General features: G+C 39.2%; 1 protein-coding gene across 2 annotated transcripts in view; it reads left to right on the forward strand.

Moving 5' to 3' along the window:
- Positions 1–17238, forward strand: part of EXOC4 (exocyst complex component 4) — a 701469-nt gene that overhangs the window by 62419 nt on the left and 621812 nt on the right. For both annotated transcript variants that reach the window (XM_066362739.1, XM_066362740.1), the window contains exon 4: positions 13679–13860. In XM_066362739.1, coding sequence (XP_066218836.1) covers positions 13679–13860 — 182 coding nt within the window. The remainder of the gene's footprint in view (positions 1–13678; positions 13861–17238) is intronic.

The raw sequence follows: 17238 nt of genomic DNA on the forward strand, positions 1-17238 counted from the left end.
ATGTCTAGTTATTTGTTGCTGATACAGGGATGCTATAGAATTTTTTTTAATTGACCGTATATTTTCCTGAAACTAATCCCAATCCTGTCTGCCTGGAAAATGATGATTTATTCTTTAAGAGTTGGCTCAAATTTTATGATCTTATAATGTTTCAGGTAATTTGATACTTTTCTTTTGAAATATTATGTATTTTTATTGTGGTAAAAATACTTAACGTAAGTAGATGCTTTTCTTTGTTTCAAAAGCTGTATGTATTCCTATGTAACATAATTGCTTTTGTTTGTGTGGTAGGTCATGGAGGGCAGGGGCTATATCTTATCTATTTTTGTCTGTACTTAGCATAGTCATAGTCAGAGTTCACAGATCATTAGTCAGATGGGTAACTGTGCGAAGGAGTTTGTATCACTAAACAGAAAAAGGCATTTTAGTCTCTCTCTGGGGGCTCTAGGCTGCTTTTTCTCCTCTATTTTTTGTTTTTTGTTTTTTCCTTTTTATGGTTCTGTAGTTTCTAATATTTTTACAACAAAGATAATCATATAATAGCTAGTATGTATTGAATAGTTACTATTTGCTGGTACCCTTTTAAGTATGTTACATTTGTTAACGCATTTACTTCTCTCAACAACCCTATGAGGGAGAGGTTTCTGATACATCCTCATTTCCTAGACAAGGTGAGCGCTCTGCATGACCTAGGGCATTGGCATGTCCTCCTATACGATAAAGGTTTCATGGAGGTAGGGTGTAAAGTGTGCTTAAAGGTAAAAAATAGTCCTATATTTGGCCTTTTGTTTATGAGTAAATAGTAGGCCTATAATTGCTCTTTCAGTAGGCTTCATATGAAGAAAGAATCATATTTCCTTCTTCCTTGGTTGTGTGATATTAGAAGTAAACTCTACTAAGGCATCTGAGGGTCCAAATGGAAATCTTTGCTAAAGACATCGGAGGAAAGTGAAGACACAATAAGCTAATCTTTTGAAACCCTCTGAGTTCCCTTGGATTCTTTTAACAAAAGATTTTGCATTTTTATTTTAAGGCAGGTGCAGATGCCCAGTAATTGAATCTTTACTCAGGTTAATAAATCCTAAGTAAATAAATCAGGGTGACCCTGGCTCTTGTCAGCTCCCGCAGTTCATCCTTCAGCATCGGACTGGTCTCACGGCCATAGCTGGCTTGTGGATGGAATATTCATTTCTCCTTTTATATGATAACCCGAGTATTGCATAAAAAATAATTAAATTGTCATGACTGGCACTGTCTGCAAATACGCATGGCCTTTTGTTTCCCTTTTCAAGGTAAACAGCTGCTGTTAGCTTACAAAAAGCTAGACGTGATCCGACAAGAAGCCTGTATCCGTCATGTTGAAATCAGAGACTTGATTTATACTGGAGCCTGTAGCTTTGTGATATGTGCGCTTTAAATGAGACCTCTGCAGCCATTGTGCTGCGTTGATGCAAGCACATTAATGACATAATTTCTGGTTGCTGCCTCACATTTCTGCAGTCCGTCCTTTATATTCCACTCACATTAATTGAAGTAATTTTGCCAGTGAAGCGTGTTTCAAACCTCTGCATTTAAATTGAAATTTTAATTCCCTTATTGTCTCGAAGAGACGGCTGAAGATGCCTTGTTACAGGTTTCATTATCACTCAAAACACTCCAGCTGCTGGTTCTAATGTACAATGACTGATTAATTCTGGGAAGAATTAGTAATAGAAGAATAGCAGTGTCTTCCCAGTTGCATGAGCTAACCAGGAAGTCATTTCGCGATAGTTAATATTTTTATGAACTTTTTTTAAAGGAAAATTTGTGTAGAATTCTGCATTACACTGAAATTGCACACACAAGCTTCGAAAATCACTCACTAAAGTTCTGATTTATCAACCCATAGAAGCCAGTTCCTAATTGCATTCAATCAGTGGGAGCCAAGCCAGCTCTAGTAGCTTTGAGGCACGTTAGCTGACAGTGACAAGGCTTGAGACCAAAATAAATTTTTTCTTTTCTAAGTCTTGCAGGGACTAGAGAGATTTTGAATGTCTCTTAATCATTTTGTCTTTTTATTATTTATGTGCCTCCTTAAAAAGAATCCATAGCTGTATAACAGATAAGAATTATGATGATGATTATAATAATAACATATTTATGTAGCTGCCTTCTTCCCAGAGGGTCCCAGAGCGCTTTGCAGAGAGAACGATATGGTGGAAGTATTTCACTTACACTGTGGAAGTGTGGCCACATCTGGGGGATAAAGAGAGTAAGGCAGTTATTTGACTGCATAGTTTTTTAAGTCTCTACAATGAAAATAAGTCTATTTGTAATATATAAGATTCTTTACAATTTTTGAACAATATTCAAGATTGTGAGTGTTGCACGGGCCTTAGTGTGGGTCAGATGGACCTGTGCTGGAATCCAGCTTTGACTTGCACTGGCTTGATGACTTAGGGCTAGTTATTTAATTCGACTTTGCCGAAAGTTGGAGTTGAGAAAAATATGTATCTCCCAAGGGTGGTTGAAGGGATTATGAGATATTAAGTTACACATGTAAACAGTATCCATAGTGAGTGCTTAAAAATGGTATTTATAATTACTTGCTTATTTTTATTGATACTGTAAGAAAGGACGTGGTGATGGCTACCATGTTACAATCTCAAAAATGGTTCTGAGGCAGACTTGTCTGGAGCTGAAAAAGGAGTTGAAGCAGGGCTGGCAAGTTAAGCATTTTTATTTCTTTTCTTTTTGCCTAGCATGGACATCTGTCTGAATGAAAGACTGTTCCACATTTTATATAATCAAAGGAATTACTGCAGGCAGATAGATAGGATTTTTCTCAGAAAACAAGTCTAATCTGCTCTAACACATGCACTAATGGATGATCAAGACCCCAAGGTACTGTGCCTTCTTATTGGGATTTGACATGGACAGATTTCAGATTCTGTGTCATCAGTTACCTGCTCAACCTAAATCAAGTATGTGTTCATGGAGCACCCATTGACTGTCTAATAATAAGCAATGTAACTTATTGGTAAACTATCCAAGATCAGTTTCTTGCAAAATTTCTAAGTATTAAATGTGTTATTCTGTTGAGTATTATAATCAGATATAAGCCTGTTGAAGGCTGCTCATCAAAAATGTTGATTTCAGTCTGACCAGGTGGTGGTGCAGTGGATAGAGCATTGGACTGGGATTCAGAGGACCCAGGTTCGAGACCCCGAGGTCACCAGCTTGAGCGTGAGCTCATCTGGTTTGAGCAAAAGCTCACCAGCTTGGACCCAAGGTTGCTGGCTCAAGTAAGGGGTTGCTGAAGGCCCGCGGTCAAGGCACATATGAGAAAGCAATCGATGAACAATTAAGGTCTCGCAATGAAAAACTGATGATTGATGTTTCTCATCTCTCTCCGTTCCTGTCTGTCTGTCCCTTTCTATCCCTCTCTCTGACTCTCTCTGTCCCTGTAAAAAAAAAATATATATTGATTTCAGTACTAGGGTAGTTGATGTTAAACTGCTCTTTCTGTTAGTGCTCCAACAGCAGGAACAGTGGACCAATGAGGTTCTTCTGTTGGTGCCAGTAAAACTTCATCATTAGCAAATACTTTTCTCATACTAAGGTCAGGGAAGGGGTGATCATGTGTCCATTATCAAATGGTTAATGTACAGGTAAGAAAAAAGGGGCCCACCCCTTTCATCTGACTTGAAAGTTTCTGAGATCTCATAAGACTTTTTTTTCTCATCATGACTTTAGAAATGGTATTGAGATGAATGCTCCATAAATATCAGGAGCTGGAACACTCTAGTGCACTTACTGAACTTGTTCCGAAAATGGTTAAGTGCCTCCGCAAATGTAGTAATATTCAATATAGATTTCTCTACAACATGATACAAAATATATCAGTGATCAATAATGAAATAGCCACCATTAAAGCCCCTCTGTTCCTAGTGTATTGACTTGAGAGACCGATGCCAGTATTCTATACTAATAACTTACCAAAAAGAATCAGGTACAGATTTTTTGATAGACCACATGAGTTTTAATACTTAGTTGGCTGTAGGGGAGTGTGTCCCCCAAAACTGCACATTAGGGAATCCTTCAGGACACAGGGATATAAAGTGCAGCCTAGGGAATATAGTCAATATACATTATAACAACTGTGTGTCCTGTCAGATGGGTTGCTAGACTTATTGGGGCAAATACTTCGTAAATTATGTAAGTGCCTAATCACTATGTTGTACACCTGAAACTAATATAATATTGTACGTCAACTGTAATTGAAAAATAAAAAACAATTTTAATAAATTAAAAAAAGAGAATTTTAAAGTCCAGGCCACAGCCTAGATCTGTGGGTGGGACACTAGCTTCAGTTAGTTTTGACATTGTCCAGGCGATTCCAGTTTATAGCAAATTTGGAAGCATGGCTGTAAGGTACAGCCTATGCTATGCATTAAAGCAAACTAATTGCCCTTAGCTTTATTTGATACGAGCTCTGTGTAGGTAGAAACCAAATATTTGCCTATTGACAGACACCGCCCTGAGACACATTTATATACAGATGTGTGTCAGCAGTTTGACTGCTGTTGCTTTGTTGCTGTCCTCTGTTGCAGTTTTTGGATAGGATTGATGAGTAGTGGACTCTCATTCTGATTTTATAGTGTGATCTTTTGGTGATTGGGATGCTGTCCAGGTTTGGGCTGACTTGGAAGTCTTCAAAGCTGACATCTTGGTGCTGTGATTCCTGCATTTTGCTGTGGGATTCTTACCTGACTTATTGCCGGGATGTGATGGGTTGAAATGGGGCACACATTTATTTATTGACAGGTGGTGGCTAGGTACAGTATGGTATAGTGCAAACAAAATGGATTTAAAAGCCAGGCCTTCCTAATTCCAGTCCTGACCCAACAATTCACCAGCTCTGTGAGCTTAGACAAAGAAATCACTTTCTCTCCCTGGTTTTTAGCATCCTCTCTGCAGAATAGTTATACAGATACTCTGTCTGTGTTATAGAATGGTTGTGAGAACAAAAATGAGATTTTGGACAGGTAAAGTACTCTGTAAAAATACAAGACAGTATGAAATTACAAATGGGTCAGTAGCATTGTTGTTGTCACTGTCACACAGTGACAAGTAGAAAGAGAAAGCAGTAGTCTGGGGCTTGTTTATATTGGGTGCCATTTCTGGCCCAATGCACACCATCACTACTGTGAATGTTTTAATCAGCTTGACTGTGTGTGAGTGTGCCTGCGTGTTCACACACTTACATCTGTCTGTAGGAGGAAGAATCGAAGTCAAGAATAACACACACACCCTTTGCTGACATGTCTGTCATCTTCAGTTTCAGCTTTGCATATGGAGTTGCTTGAACAGGTTTCTGATTGGTCAGTCTGGCCAGATGGTGACCCTCGATATGTATAAACTGTAGCAGGTAACAGTGCATGTTGTTGATGGGAGCCCTCTATCTCAACTTAAGGATGGTCAGGGAATGCTGAGCTGGAGCTTTTGCTTGGCTTGATAAGCTAGAAGGAGCTTGTTCAAGAAGTCTATTATCTGAGATCCATCCAGTACTAATTACTTGTGGTTGTCTAGCTCTTAAAATGAAGAAAAGCCATATTCCTCTTGCATTCTTTTGTGGAGTTTAAATAGTTCATGTCAGTAAAGAGGAATAATAAGTACAGAGCAGTGCTGATGGACTTGGGGTTTCGGCAGAGTGTGGGTGACTTGTCTTGATCTAAGTGTGAGCCCAAAGTGATTCTCAGAGACCTCTTTTGCTGACTCTTAAGAGGATGGTTGTTCTGGAACTTTCTCTTGTTCCAGAATAACAAGGTGACAAATATAAGTGACTTTGAGACACTTGTTAAATGAGGGTAGTATTCCTAGTGGTCTCGTCTCTTGTATTTTGGAGTAGAAACCTGGATTCCAGGGGACCTTGATGGGAACTGGGAATTGGAAGAACCATAAGATTGGGAACAAAGAAGGATTTTTTTTCATGAGCTTTTCCATAAGCAATTACAATTTTATCTTTCTGATGTGATGTTAAGTATAGTTTCATTTCAGCAGAAAAGTAATTGTGAACAAATTTAAGCTCATTTTGAACAAAAAAGGCTCTTAATTTGGTGTTGAGCATCAGAAGCCCTAAATATGTACATAATTTTAAACTTGGATTTCTGCTTCTAGATTATCGTGTTAAGGAAAGAATTAAGAATTTTAATTATGTGTTCAAAAATACGTATATAAGGATAATTATCACAGTAGGGTTTATGAAAGTAAAAAAAAAGCAGTGACTTAAGTCTAGGGAGTTGGTTTAAGCTATTTGTGGAGTCGTCATGTAATGCAGTGTTTTTAAGCACTGGTTGGAAACCACTGATCTAGTGGGTTAGTAGGAAACAGTAAAAATTATATATTTGGTGATGGGCAGATATTCCTAGTGTATTGCCAAATGAAAAAAGCATATTTAAAAATAACAGTGTTTTTGTAAAAACTTTGTGTGGAAGGTGATTGGAAGGGTCAGTTAAAAATATATTATTTAATCTAATTATTGAGAATATGGACCATCATTTTCCTTTGTGATTTTGTGTTTGTCAAGTTTGCTTTTTTTGGTGGGGGAAGGAGGGAGAAGGAGGGAGAGAGAGACATCAACTTGATGTTCCACTTAGTTGTGCCATTAATTCCTTCTCATAAGTGTCCTGACCAGGGCTTGAGCCAGTGACCCTGGGCTCCAACCCGGTGACTGTGGTGCTCCAACACAATGTTCTGTCCACTGTGCCACCAGCCAGGGCTCAAATTTTCTTTTCTTTCTTTTTTTTTTTTTTTTTAGCAAGAGAGAGAGGCACAGACAGGGACAGATATACAGGAATGGAGAGAGATGAGAAGCATCAATTCTTCGTTGTGGCTTCTTAGTTGTTCATTGATTGCTTCTCATATGTGTCTTGACCAGGGGGCTCCAGCCAAACCAATGACCCCTTGTTCAAGCCAGTGACCTTGGACTCAAGCTAGCGACCTTGGGCTTCAAGCCAGTGACCTTTGGGCTCAAGCCAGCAACCATGGCTTCATGTCTATGATCCCACGCTCAAGCTGGTGACCCCGCGCTCAAACCAGTGACCCTGCATTGAAGCTGGTGACTCCATGCTCAAGCTGGTGAGCCTGTGCTCAAGCCAGATGAGCTTGTGCTCAAGCTGGTGACCTTGAGGTTTTGAACCTGGGTCTTCAGCATCCCAGGCCAATGCTCTGTCCACTGTGCCACCACCTGGTCAGGCTCAAGTTTTCTTGATTGAGCATGTATTACTTCTATAATTGGGAAGAAAAATAAAGATTAAGAAAAAAATGTACATTTCTGAGCCTCACCATTTTCTTTTTTTAATCAGTAAAAGTGCTGACAACTTTAAAAATTCTTATATTTTATTTCTCAGATACTGTCACTCTGTGAGGCTTGGGCTGATGGAATATCTTAGAAGACTTGGCTTCCACTCCCTAGACATTTGTGTTAATAAAATATTGGAATTATTTGTGGTAGAATGTCCTGATGTTTAAGAAAAACAGAACAAAACAAGACAAAAACAAAAAGGGGGAACTCCAGAGAAAGCTTAAGAATACCTTAATAAAAAAAACACTGTGCTTTTAGAACAAGCCTGCGCTTCACAGCAGTAATACGATAGATTTTTCATGAAGCTTGAAGTCTCATTTGATCTCTTTTGAGTTTTGTTTTCTAGGATAGATTTGAAAATACTTTAAAGAAAGGAATTCACAAGTAGACGGCCTTTTCTTTGAGCACACTTTATCTCATAGCCCCCCCCCCCCCCCTTCATTCACTTATCAATAGTTTCATCTCATTTGCTTCATCCTGGAAATTCCATTATCTTCCAGGCAGTCTATTGCATTAAGCCCGTTAGTACCTAATATTGCCTCATTTACATTGACACGTGCTTGACCTCAGCCCTGCTGCTCTCTCTGTTAATGCACCAACAAGCAGTGATCTCTCTCTGGAGCATTATCATTTGGCTGTTAGCTCAACTAATAACAACCCTTCATTTGAGCTGATGAAGGTTTATTAAATAAAAACATGCAAAGGCCCGGGCAGCAAAGTAATGAAGGGAGAATGGAGGTAGACAGCATCCTGCTTTATGGCGAGAGCATGCTGAGTCTGCATTATAGGTATTCGGCTTCCGAAGGGAGAAGGGGCACCTGAGTGGGTCAGATCGATAGGAAGTTAGCAAACTGATTTTAAGTGTGAGCGTGTTTCATTGCCTGATTTGATCACTGATTACCTACCTGAGGAGTTGGGGGCCAGGGGAAGGTTCTTGCTCCAGGCCCTTGCCCTGTGCCGGCTTTCTTGGGAAGTCTGTCCGAAGCACCACACTGCTTTTAAGAGCCCCACAGCCTTAAGTCCCTGGCAGCGCTGAGCCCACTGGAGCCCCAGATGTCTTCCTCTTCTGGGCCGGCGGGGTGTTCCTTTGTTGTTTGCAGCCAAAGATTTTTGGTGTTCTTATTTAGTTGAGACTCTTGTAAAAATTTTAACTTGTGTCTTTCTGTAGTATACATATAGGAAATGTATGGAAATGTATCAATTGTCTGGAGTAGTCTTGCCTTACTAAAAAAAAAAAAAAAAAAAAGGAAGGAAGAAGGATATTTTTTAAAGGGAGATAAAGGGACCTATTGGAAAGTGATAGAACCTGTTGGGACCATGTAATGACCAGAGTCCTGAGGGAAATGCTTGGTTTGGACTCAACAGTGGCAAACATTTGCTTTCTGGGGGACCATTGTTGTCAAAACAGGTATTTTCATTAGCTAGCAGATGGGTTCGTTTTCAGGGGATTTTTTGGTTGTTGTTTATACTTAGAAGTTTTCCATCCTTACGTTTGTTTTTGGTTAGTAATGTCAGTTACTTTCGTGTAGCTCACCTCCCTCAACTAAAAAAAATAAAAAAGACAAGCAGTTTCCTTTCTCACATCTTCTTCAATGAAGCAGCAGTTGGCAACGGGAACCTTTGGTGCGTCTCCAAAGCATTTCCGTTGGTTTGTGTTCAAGACTGAACTAGACCTTTTCACCTACCAGTTTGAGTAAGACTGGCCAAAGACAAACACTGAACTAGGAAATACTAATTTCCTAATTTTAACTAAAATGAAGTTGAAAAATAGGCACCTGGGAAAGAAAAAAGTACAGTAGTTCCTGATTTCCAAGATGTCTTTTATTGTAGACTTACCTCTCATCTCAACGTAAAATTTTTTGAAATACCAGACAGTTCTATCTATATTATGTACTTTTTAACAGTACTTTAACCTATTTTTGTGAGTTAGGGAAACATTTTTCAGAATTTCTGTTTTCTTAGTGAGCAGGTTTGTAATAGCAAAACATGCTGTCCTGTTCAATATCATATATTTATATTAAAACATTTTGTAAATGTTTGCTTGTCTTCATAATTCTGAAGAAAATACTTGTTTTCAACCTCCAAACAGGTTTTAGTTATTTATCCGAGCAGTTTCCAGTTGTGTTGAGTAGAATACCAATGTTCTGTTAGATAATAATTATTAGTCTGTGAAAAAAATGCTCTACTAGTTGTATCTTTTTTCCATGAAAAACAATTTGTGAAAATGGATATGTAAGAACAATCACAGATACGTTTAGTTGACTCATTATCTACCTGTAGTGATGTACATTAAGAAATGGTGTGGCTTCTGTAAGAATTCTAGGAGATCATAGTGGAGGTCATTTGGGGAATGAATTAATGATAAGTCATTTGTGAATAGATGTATGGGCACCATTTACCAAGGAACTGTCCCACTGTGTGCTGCTGCCTACTTGACCTTTCAGCTGCTGTCTTGTCCTGCAATATATATATTTGTGACATTATTTAGTGTCAGAAATAATCACATTTATGGACCCAACTTTGATCATTTCTCATAGCCACTAACCTGTGAGACTGTTCTGCCATCTACTTTGATCCAACTGCATCTCTTGAATTCCTGTTGATGTTTCATCAAAGTGTTATTTTTAAATTGCTCTGTAGTCATTAAATTTGGAAAACAGTGACATAATTTAGGAAATAGCTGTGTCACATACATAAAAGGTCTCTTTAGTTGTATTTTTTTTTTTTTTTTTTGTATTTTTCTGAAGCTGGAAGCAGGGAGAGACAGTCAGACAGACTCCCGCATGCGCCCGACCGGGATCCACCCGGCACGCCCACCAGGGGGCCACGCTCTGCCCACCAGGGGGCGATGCTCTGCCCCTTCCGGGGGCGTCGCTCTGTCGCGACCAGAGCCACTCTAGCGCCTGGGGCAGAGGCCAAGGAGCCATCCCCAGCGCCCGGGCCATCTTTGCTCCAATGGAGCCTCGGCTGCGGGAGGGGAAGAGAGAGACAGAGAGGAAGGAGAGGGGGAGGAGTGGAGAAGCAAATGGGCGCTTCTCCTGTGTGCCCTGGCCGGGAATCGAACCCGGGACTTCCGCACACCAGGCCGACGCTCTACTACTGAGCCAACCGGCCAGGGCCTTTAGTTGTATTTTTTATTAGTAGTTATGCTCATTTCTAAATGTAGATGCATTTCTCTTCTTCTGAAGCCTTACTGTTATTAAGTGCCTGGGAGCCAGACCCTCCCCCGCCCCACCCCAGTACAACAGAATTGACTGACCATCAGTGATGGTTGTTGGGTTGACTATTGCCTCACCAAGTTTCTCTTTATGCCTAAACTTTATGGTACAGGCTACTTAAAGCAAGGTAAGATAAATGTCAGGTTTCTAAGCTGATGTACTAGAGATCAAATGTTGCATTGACAACTATTTTCTTCAAATTGGTTTGAGTACCACTTAGTAAGGTTAGAGTAGGGAAAGACAATGACCTTGCCTAAGCTCCCATAATTACAGCTTTGTAAATAGATTTTTAATAGTTGAAGGGCAGAAAAGAAAGCTCTATACTTTCATATAGAAAGAAGAGACTATATTCTCCTTGTGGTAGGGTTTTCCAATCTTTGAAATTTTAAGACAGCACTTTGGGGTGTGTGTGTATGTGTGTGTGTGTGTGATGTACTTGTATATTGGGTCAATGGAACATTTTCAGGAAATTTGTCATCTAAATGGTTATAATGTTCAATGAAGGAAAAAGCACTTTACTGCAAATGCTACATTAAGGCATGTTGGAAACACCCTCTGAGATTTCTTTATCCACAGAATAAATAGGTTCTGTTAGAAATAATTTCAGTGAACACCCAGCGTGTGCCAGGCACTGTGCTAAAATAGTGTACCTATATTTAAAAGATATATAAGTGGGTTTGAAAGTTGACATTGTCATAGAATTTTGTATTTGGAACTTGAGCTATTCGGGTTAAAAATCTTTATGCAAATTCCTACAAACAAATCAAGTGTGGATATGCAGTGGATGGTTTTTAAGCTTAAATATCTCAGTTGGATTTAATTACCTTAAGGGATAAGGCTACATGATGGACCAGTGGTTTACCAAATTATTTTTCACTTTCTGGGTCTCGATGTTGCTAAAGGTTAATGCATCCTCTTCTCTCTGCTAGAGACTCAAGTTAAAATCCATTTTAGAGCCTAAGTGTGAATGAATTTGTTGTTGTTTTTCTTCCTTAGGGACACTTTGGTCATTTTGTGAGGCTGCTTTTCCATTTGGAACTGCTGGCACTTGCACAGGCCCAGGGGCTCAGCGGGGGCACAAACAAGTCTGCGTGGAAATGAACAGGCAGGCTTCAGAGGGCAGAGCTGGCCCAGGGCTCGGCACTCTTTCATTCCCTGATTCGCTCTTGGTTAACTTAAGGAAACTTATTTGCTGCTGACATTTGATTATAGCATCTCGCAAAGCAAGTGACATGCTTGTGGGCAAGCCATTGCATTTTCCACCCCAGCTCAGGCCAGTTTGCATTTGGCAACTCCCAAGCCTTCTGCATTCACATCCCACAGCTCCTCCAGGATTGTGTCTGTGGGTCTAGATCTCTGATCAACATTGTTACCACTGTGTTCTTGGCTCTCACTGTCTTTTGCTTCTGTATAAATGCTTTATTTTTAAAGGACATTTTATATGCATAAGTACATTTCATGCTTATGCCCTGAAGTAAGTGTTATTAGTTATTTCCTTTATTGGGACATCGAAGGATATGTAGAAGTATAACTAAGCAGGTCATAGTCACAGCACATTAATCCCTTCTGCGAGCTTGGGCTCCCTTAGTGCATTAACATTGATGTCCTTTGTGTTTCTCTACTTCCCCCCTTTTTTTTCTCCCAAAGAATAGTACCTAGAATATTCTCTTTACTTTAAACCTTTTTCATTAAAAATATATAAGATCTTTATACATAAAGACATACATATAATTTTATAGACATGGGCCGATGGGATCATATTATACAGGTTATTTTCTTCCTTTGAAACATATGTATTTTGGTTTCAAAATTAATTGCTCCAGGTTCCCTGAGTTCCTATCTTCTCCATTTGTTGTAGGCATTCCTACACCATTTTTATTCATCCAAAATGTTTTGTCTGAAAATCTCCCAAATTACATATTACACCAGGAGTGTCTTCCTCTACAGAGTTCATTTTCTGTTCATTGTTGTAATCCCGTTTCTTCCATCAGACTGGGTTAGGTCAAGGCATGATGACCGCTTTTGTCCACTATAGAATTCGTGTAAAGATGGCGTTTACCTCTGGGAGTATGTGTGTCTGAGAAAGAGGAGAGAGACTGACTTTATGTAGACACACATGTGGGCTTGGAGTGACCAAGCTCTCAGTTGTGATCATCATGAGAATCACTTAAAATCTTATAGTGTGCTTTTATCTAGTCTTCCAAGGCTAGCTTTGGAAGTTGACTTAAACCATTAGCACATGGAATTTTTGTGAGAATATGGATCATATAATCATTTAATTGGGGAGATCCTTTTACTTGTGTCCATTGATAGGCAGTATGTGTGGGAATAAATAGTGTGAACTGTCTTGTCATGGTCCTTTAGATGCCTTCATGTTTATGTTTATCAAGATTGTGTTCATCAGCATTCTGTGTCTCAGATGCCAAGTCCTTCAGAGGCAGAAGAGGCCCACCCACATTACACAGTGTAACCCCTTACTTGAGGGCATGTGCTTCAGAACCCCTAGGGGATTCCTGAGACCATGGATAGAACTGAATGCTCTGTATACTGTGTTTCTGCCTCCAGATACGTACCTGTTATGAAGTTTAATTTATAAGTAAGGCAATTTCACAGAAAGAAGATCTGTTCTTACCATAGATTTTAGCAATCTCAGCATGCTATATTTTTTTGTTACTACGTTGATAACATTTACCTTTTCACTTAAAGGAAGCACTTTACAGCTTCTCTCTGGCACATCTGAATTGCCAGCATCACTACTTTTGTACTTTGGGGCCATTATTAAATAAAATGAGGATTAGTTGAACACAGGCATTGGATACCATGACAGTCGATCTGATAACTGAGACGGCTACTAAGCGATGAACAGGCAGGCAGTGTATATAGTGTGGATATGCTGGACAAAGAAGGATTCATGTCCTGGGCAGAGTAACTGACCATGGGGAACTGAAACCACTGAATTTGAAACCGTGGATAAGGGGGAGTACTGTACTCTCCAAAGTCTGATGTATGCTGATAAGGTTTTCATAAACTCTCTTTTGACAGTATCTTTTAACAAATAGTCTTTCATGTTTATAATATTGCTAGATGACTTAGTTATTGTACTTCCCCCTTTCAGGTGTCCGCTGTCGAGTCTTTGGAGGGCCCCCTGCTCCAGGTGGAAGGACTGAGCGACCTCAGACTGGAGCTTCACAGCAAGAAGATGAACCTTCACCTGGTCCTCATAGATGAGCTGCACCGGCACCTGTACATCAAGTCCACCAGCCGAGTCGTGCAGCGTAACAAGAAGGGGAGGATGAGGTCGGTGAAGGGGTCTTTCCTACGGGGTATGTGGCAGGGGAGAATTTTAAGGAATAATCCTTGTTTTCCAGGGTATGGTTGTAGTTTAAATTACTTCTCTTTTTGACATACTGTCTTTGAAACTACTCCATATTCTGAAAGACTGGCATTCAGAATTTGTTCCTTCCTTCCTTGCCCATTTGTTATGGTCCTCTTATGTAAAGCTACATTAGAAACACTTGAATGTGTTGAATCAGGGATGCTCTGGTTGATCTCAAAAGGAAGAGAAAAACACCGTTAGATTGGATAGAGAACTCCTCAACCTAAATAAGAAATATAGATGTATGAACTGAAGTTGTCAGTGTAAATGAATTTGTTGTTTTTCCTCCTTGGGGACATGTTGGTCATTTTGTGAGGCTGCTTGGGGTTTATTGTTGCTCTGTAGTATGACTGCGAGTCAGGTAGTATGATACCTCCGGCCTCACTCTTTGTTCTCAGGATTGCTTTGGCTGTTCAGGGTCCTTTGTGGTTCCATACAAATCTGATGCTTTTTTTTGTTCTCTTTCTTTTAAAAATGGTGTGCTAATAATCATGGCAATGACAACCATCCACAATATATTAACATTTCAAATTAACATGTGCACTTGAAATTTACACAATACTATATGTGAAATTTATTTTAATAAAAATAAATACATGATAAAGAAGAAGAAAGTGCATGTGGTCAAAGAGTACGATGTAGTAATAAAGATTTATATCTCAACATTGTGAGTAGAGACTGGGAAATTTGGATAGGCAGCAGATAGAAGGGAATGGTGAATTCTGAGTCTTAAGTTTTATTTTGGATTTTTATAATTAGAGAAAATATGTTTAATTTATTTAAATTTATGTATGTTAACTTAGATATGTGTATTTAAAGATTTCTATATTGAAACATCACTAGAGATGGCAGAGCAAATAAAACATATTGTCTATTGCAAAGGATGATGTGTCAGCCAGTGTTCTGACTGCCAATAGCAGAAATCAGTCCTGGTAACTGAGACAAGGAAGGGAATTTAGTGGAAAGTTAGCAGGTAGGTTACAGAATCTAAGAGCCTGTGATCAGGCTCTAATTCTCATGTGGGACCAAGGGAGTTGGGGCAGCTGAACACATGTCGTGGAAAAGTCATGGGAAGGGTCTATCTGGTGGGTTGCTGCCCTTCTGCCACCATGCCTATAGTCATTGGAGTTTTGACTCTGAGTAAATGACCTCTAAATGTCCCTGAATCTTTTCTTTATCTCCTCAAGATTCAGAGTCCTAGGGAGAAGCATTCAGTTTGTTGAGCCTGGGACATGTCTGGCCTCCTTCAATTTGTATAATAGGAAGTAGTGTCCTCTGTCTTTTTTGCTGTGACCAGGACATTGGAGAAGTCTCTCCAGATACAAAGACTGTTCCAATTATTGGTATCCAAAAACACACAGACCCTGAAAAGGTTTCTGCTGCCGGAGAAAAGAAATCACATGGAAGCAGTTGCATATAAGGAACAGATATTTTTGAAGTAGAAGTTGAAAAGAATTGAAATGATGTCTATTTAACTCTGTATCCTTTATATATGGATATTATTGTATGTGTATAGGAAATTCCCGAGAGGATAGTGCTGAACACTGATAAAATGAATTATCTGTGGGAAATGGAAACGAAGAATGGGGAATAGGAAAGAAGGACTTATTCCAAGAGGTGTGCTTTATAAATATACTCATCATGAGCATGTATTATTACTTTAATAGCAGTGCAATCATTGGTGATGCTTTTGAAGATTTTTTTTTTTTGAAGATTATTTTAAGTGAAAATGAGGCCCTGGCCGGTGGCTCAGTGAATAGAGTGTTGGCCTGGCATATGGATGTCCTAGATTTGACACTCAGTGAACAGAGTGTCAGGGCACACAGTGGAAGGGGCCATCGGTTTCTCCCCACCTTTCTCTCCTCCTCCTCCTCTTCTTCCTCTCCCGCAACCAGTGGTTCAGTTGGTTCAAACATGGCCCCAGGCACTGAGGTACCTCTGTTGGAGCGTATCAGCTTCATGTACTTGCTAAAAATAGCTTGGTACTCAGCATTGGCCCCAGATTGCGTTGCCAAGTGGATTCTGGTTGGGGCGCCTGCAGGAATTGACCTCACTATCTCCCCTCCTCACACCTAAAATAAAAAAAAGAAAGAAAATGAAATAAATGGCAAAATGTTTACTATTGAAGGGAAAAACTAAGATTTAAAATTCTATATAGGACTAGCCAAAGGATGTTGAAAAAAGAGAGTGTACAATTTGTGTATATGTGTGTGTGTAGGGGGACAGGGCTGAATGAATAGTCAGAGGCTTCTTTCTGTTAAATGTTTTGGAAGGGCCTGATGCCAAAATTATATTAGTGGATTTGTGTGTTTTGGATGTGGTAGAAAAGAACTCTTAATACCTTAATCAGATAAAATCAGTAAAGGTTTGTAAAAATAGTTCATCCTTTTATTTATTGTATGCATCCTGGGCTAAGACTTGACTACCCTTGCTTTCTTGGACACATTCTAGTTCATGGAGGAGAACATTTCAGACTCATGGATTTTGGTGTTCATATTTGTCTCTGGGTGTGAAAGGAGTGACCTTGACCCCATTGTATTATTTGCTGCCTAAATATTTTGTTTTTGGAGAAAATAAAAAAAAAATAAAAAAAATATTTTGTTTTTGAATTTTTTTTTTCATATGTCTGTTTTTTATCTGTTACCTTTCAGTATTTTCTCTGCCTTTTCCCTCTTTGCTCAGATTTTAGCTTCACTTTATTTGGTATGACATATTCTCAACTCTTGGTCTGTCATTTGAGACCATGATTGTTTTTGACTTTTATACCCTCTGAATCATTCATTATTCTTCTTGTGTGTTCCGGCAGGTCTTAGAACTATAGAAAATTATTGTGCTGGCCGTTCTTGTTTCATTCTTCATGAAATTTTCTTACCAAGTGCATATTATCTGTGACAGATATGTTTCGGCTCAGTTTGATTTAACGAAGTTTTACGAGCACTTGCTCTTTGACAGGCTCTGTGCCAGCTGTTGAGGTTGCAGAGGTGAATATATTAGTTACTGGATTTACAACTTAAAGTTCCACTCACCTCTGTCAAGTTTTAGTTTGACAATAAAATCAACCATATGAGCTGTGGGAATAAATTGTAAACATAGTTGGACATATTTATTACTAAGTGAAGGAGCAGAAATCCGTTCCATTTAAAAAGCAAATGTTTAATAAGCAGTTAGCACTTCTAATCCTTCTTTAAAAGAAAAAGCCTTACTTTTCATGGCTTGAAATATTGAAATCACACATGTTTAGAAGTAACTCCTTACTTAATTGGATGGACGGTGAACAGCCAGAAAGTTTTTGGGGTGGT

The sequence above is a fragment of the Saccopteryx leptura genome, chromosome 2 (genome assembly GCF_036850995.1).
Source record: "Saccopteryx leptura isolate mSacLep1 chromosome 2, mSacLep1_pri_phased_curated, whole genome shotgun sequence".
NCBI classification, from domain to species: domain Eukaryota; kingdom Metazoa; phylum Chordata; class Mammalia; order Chiroptera; family Emballonuridae; genus Saccopteryx; species Saccopteryx leptura.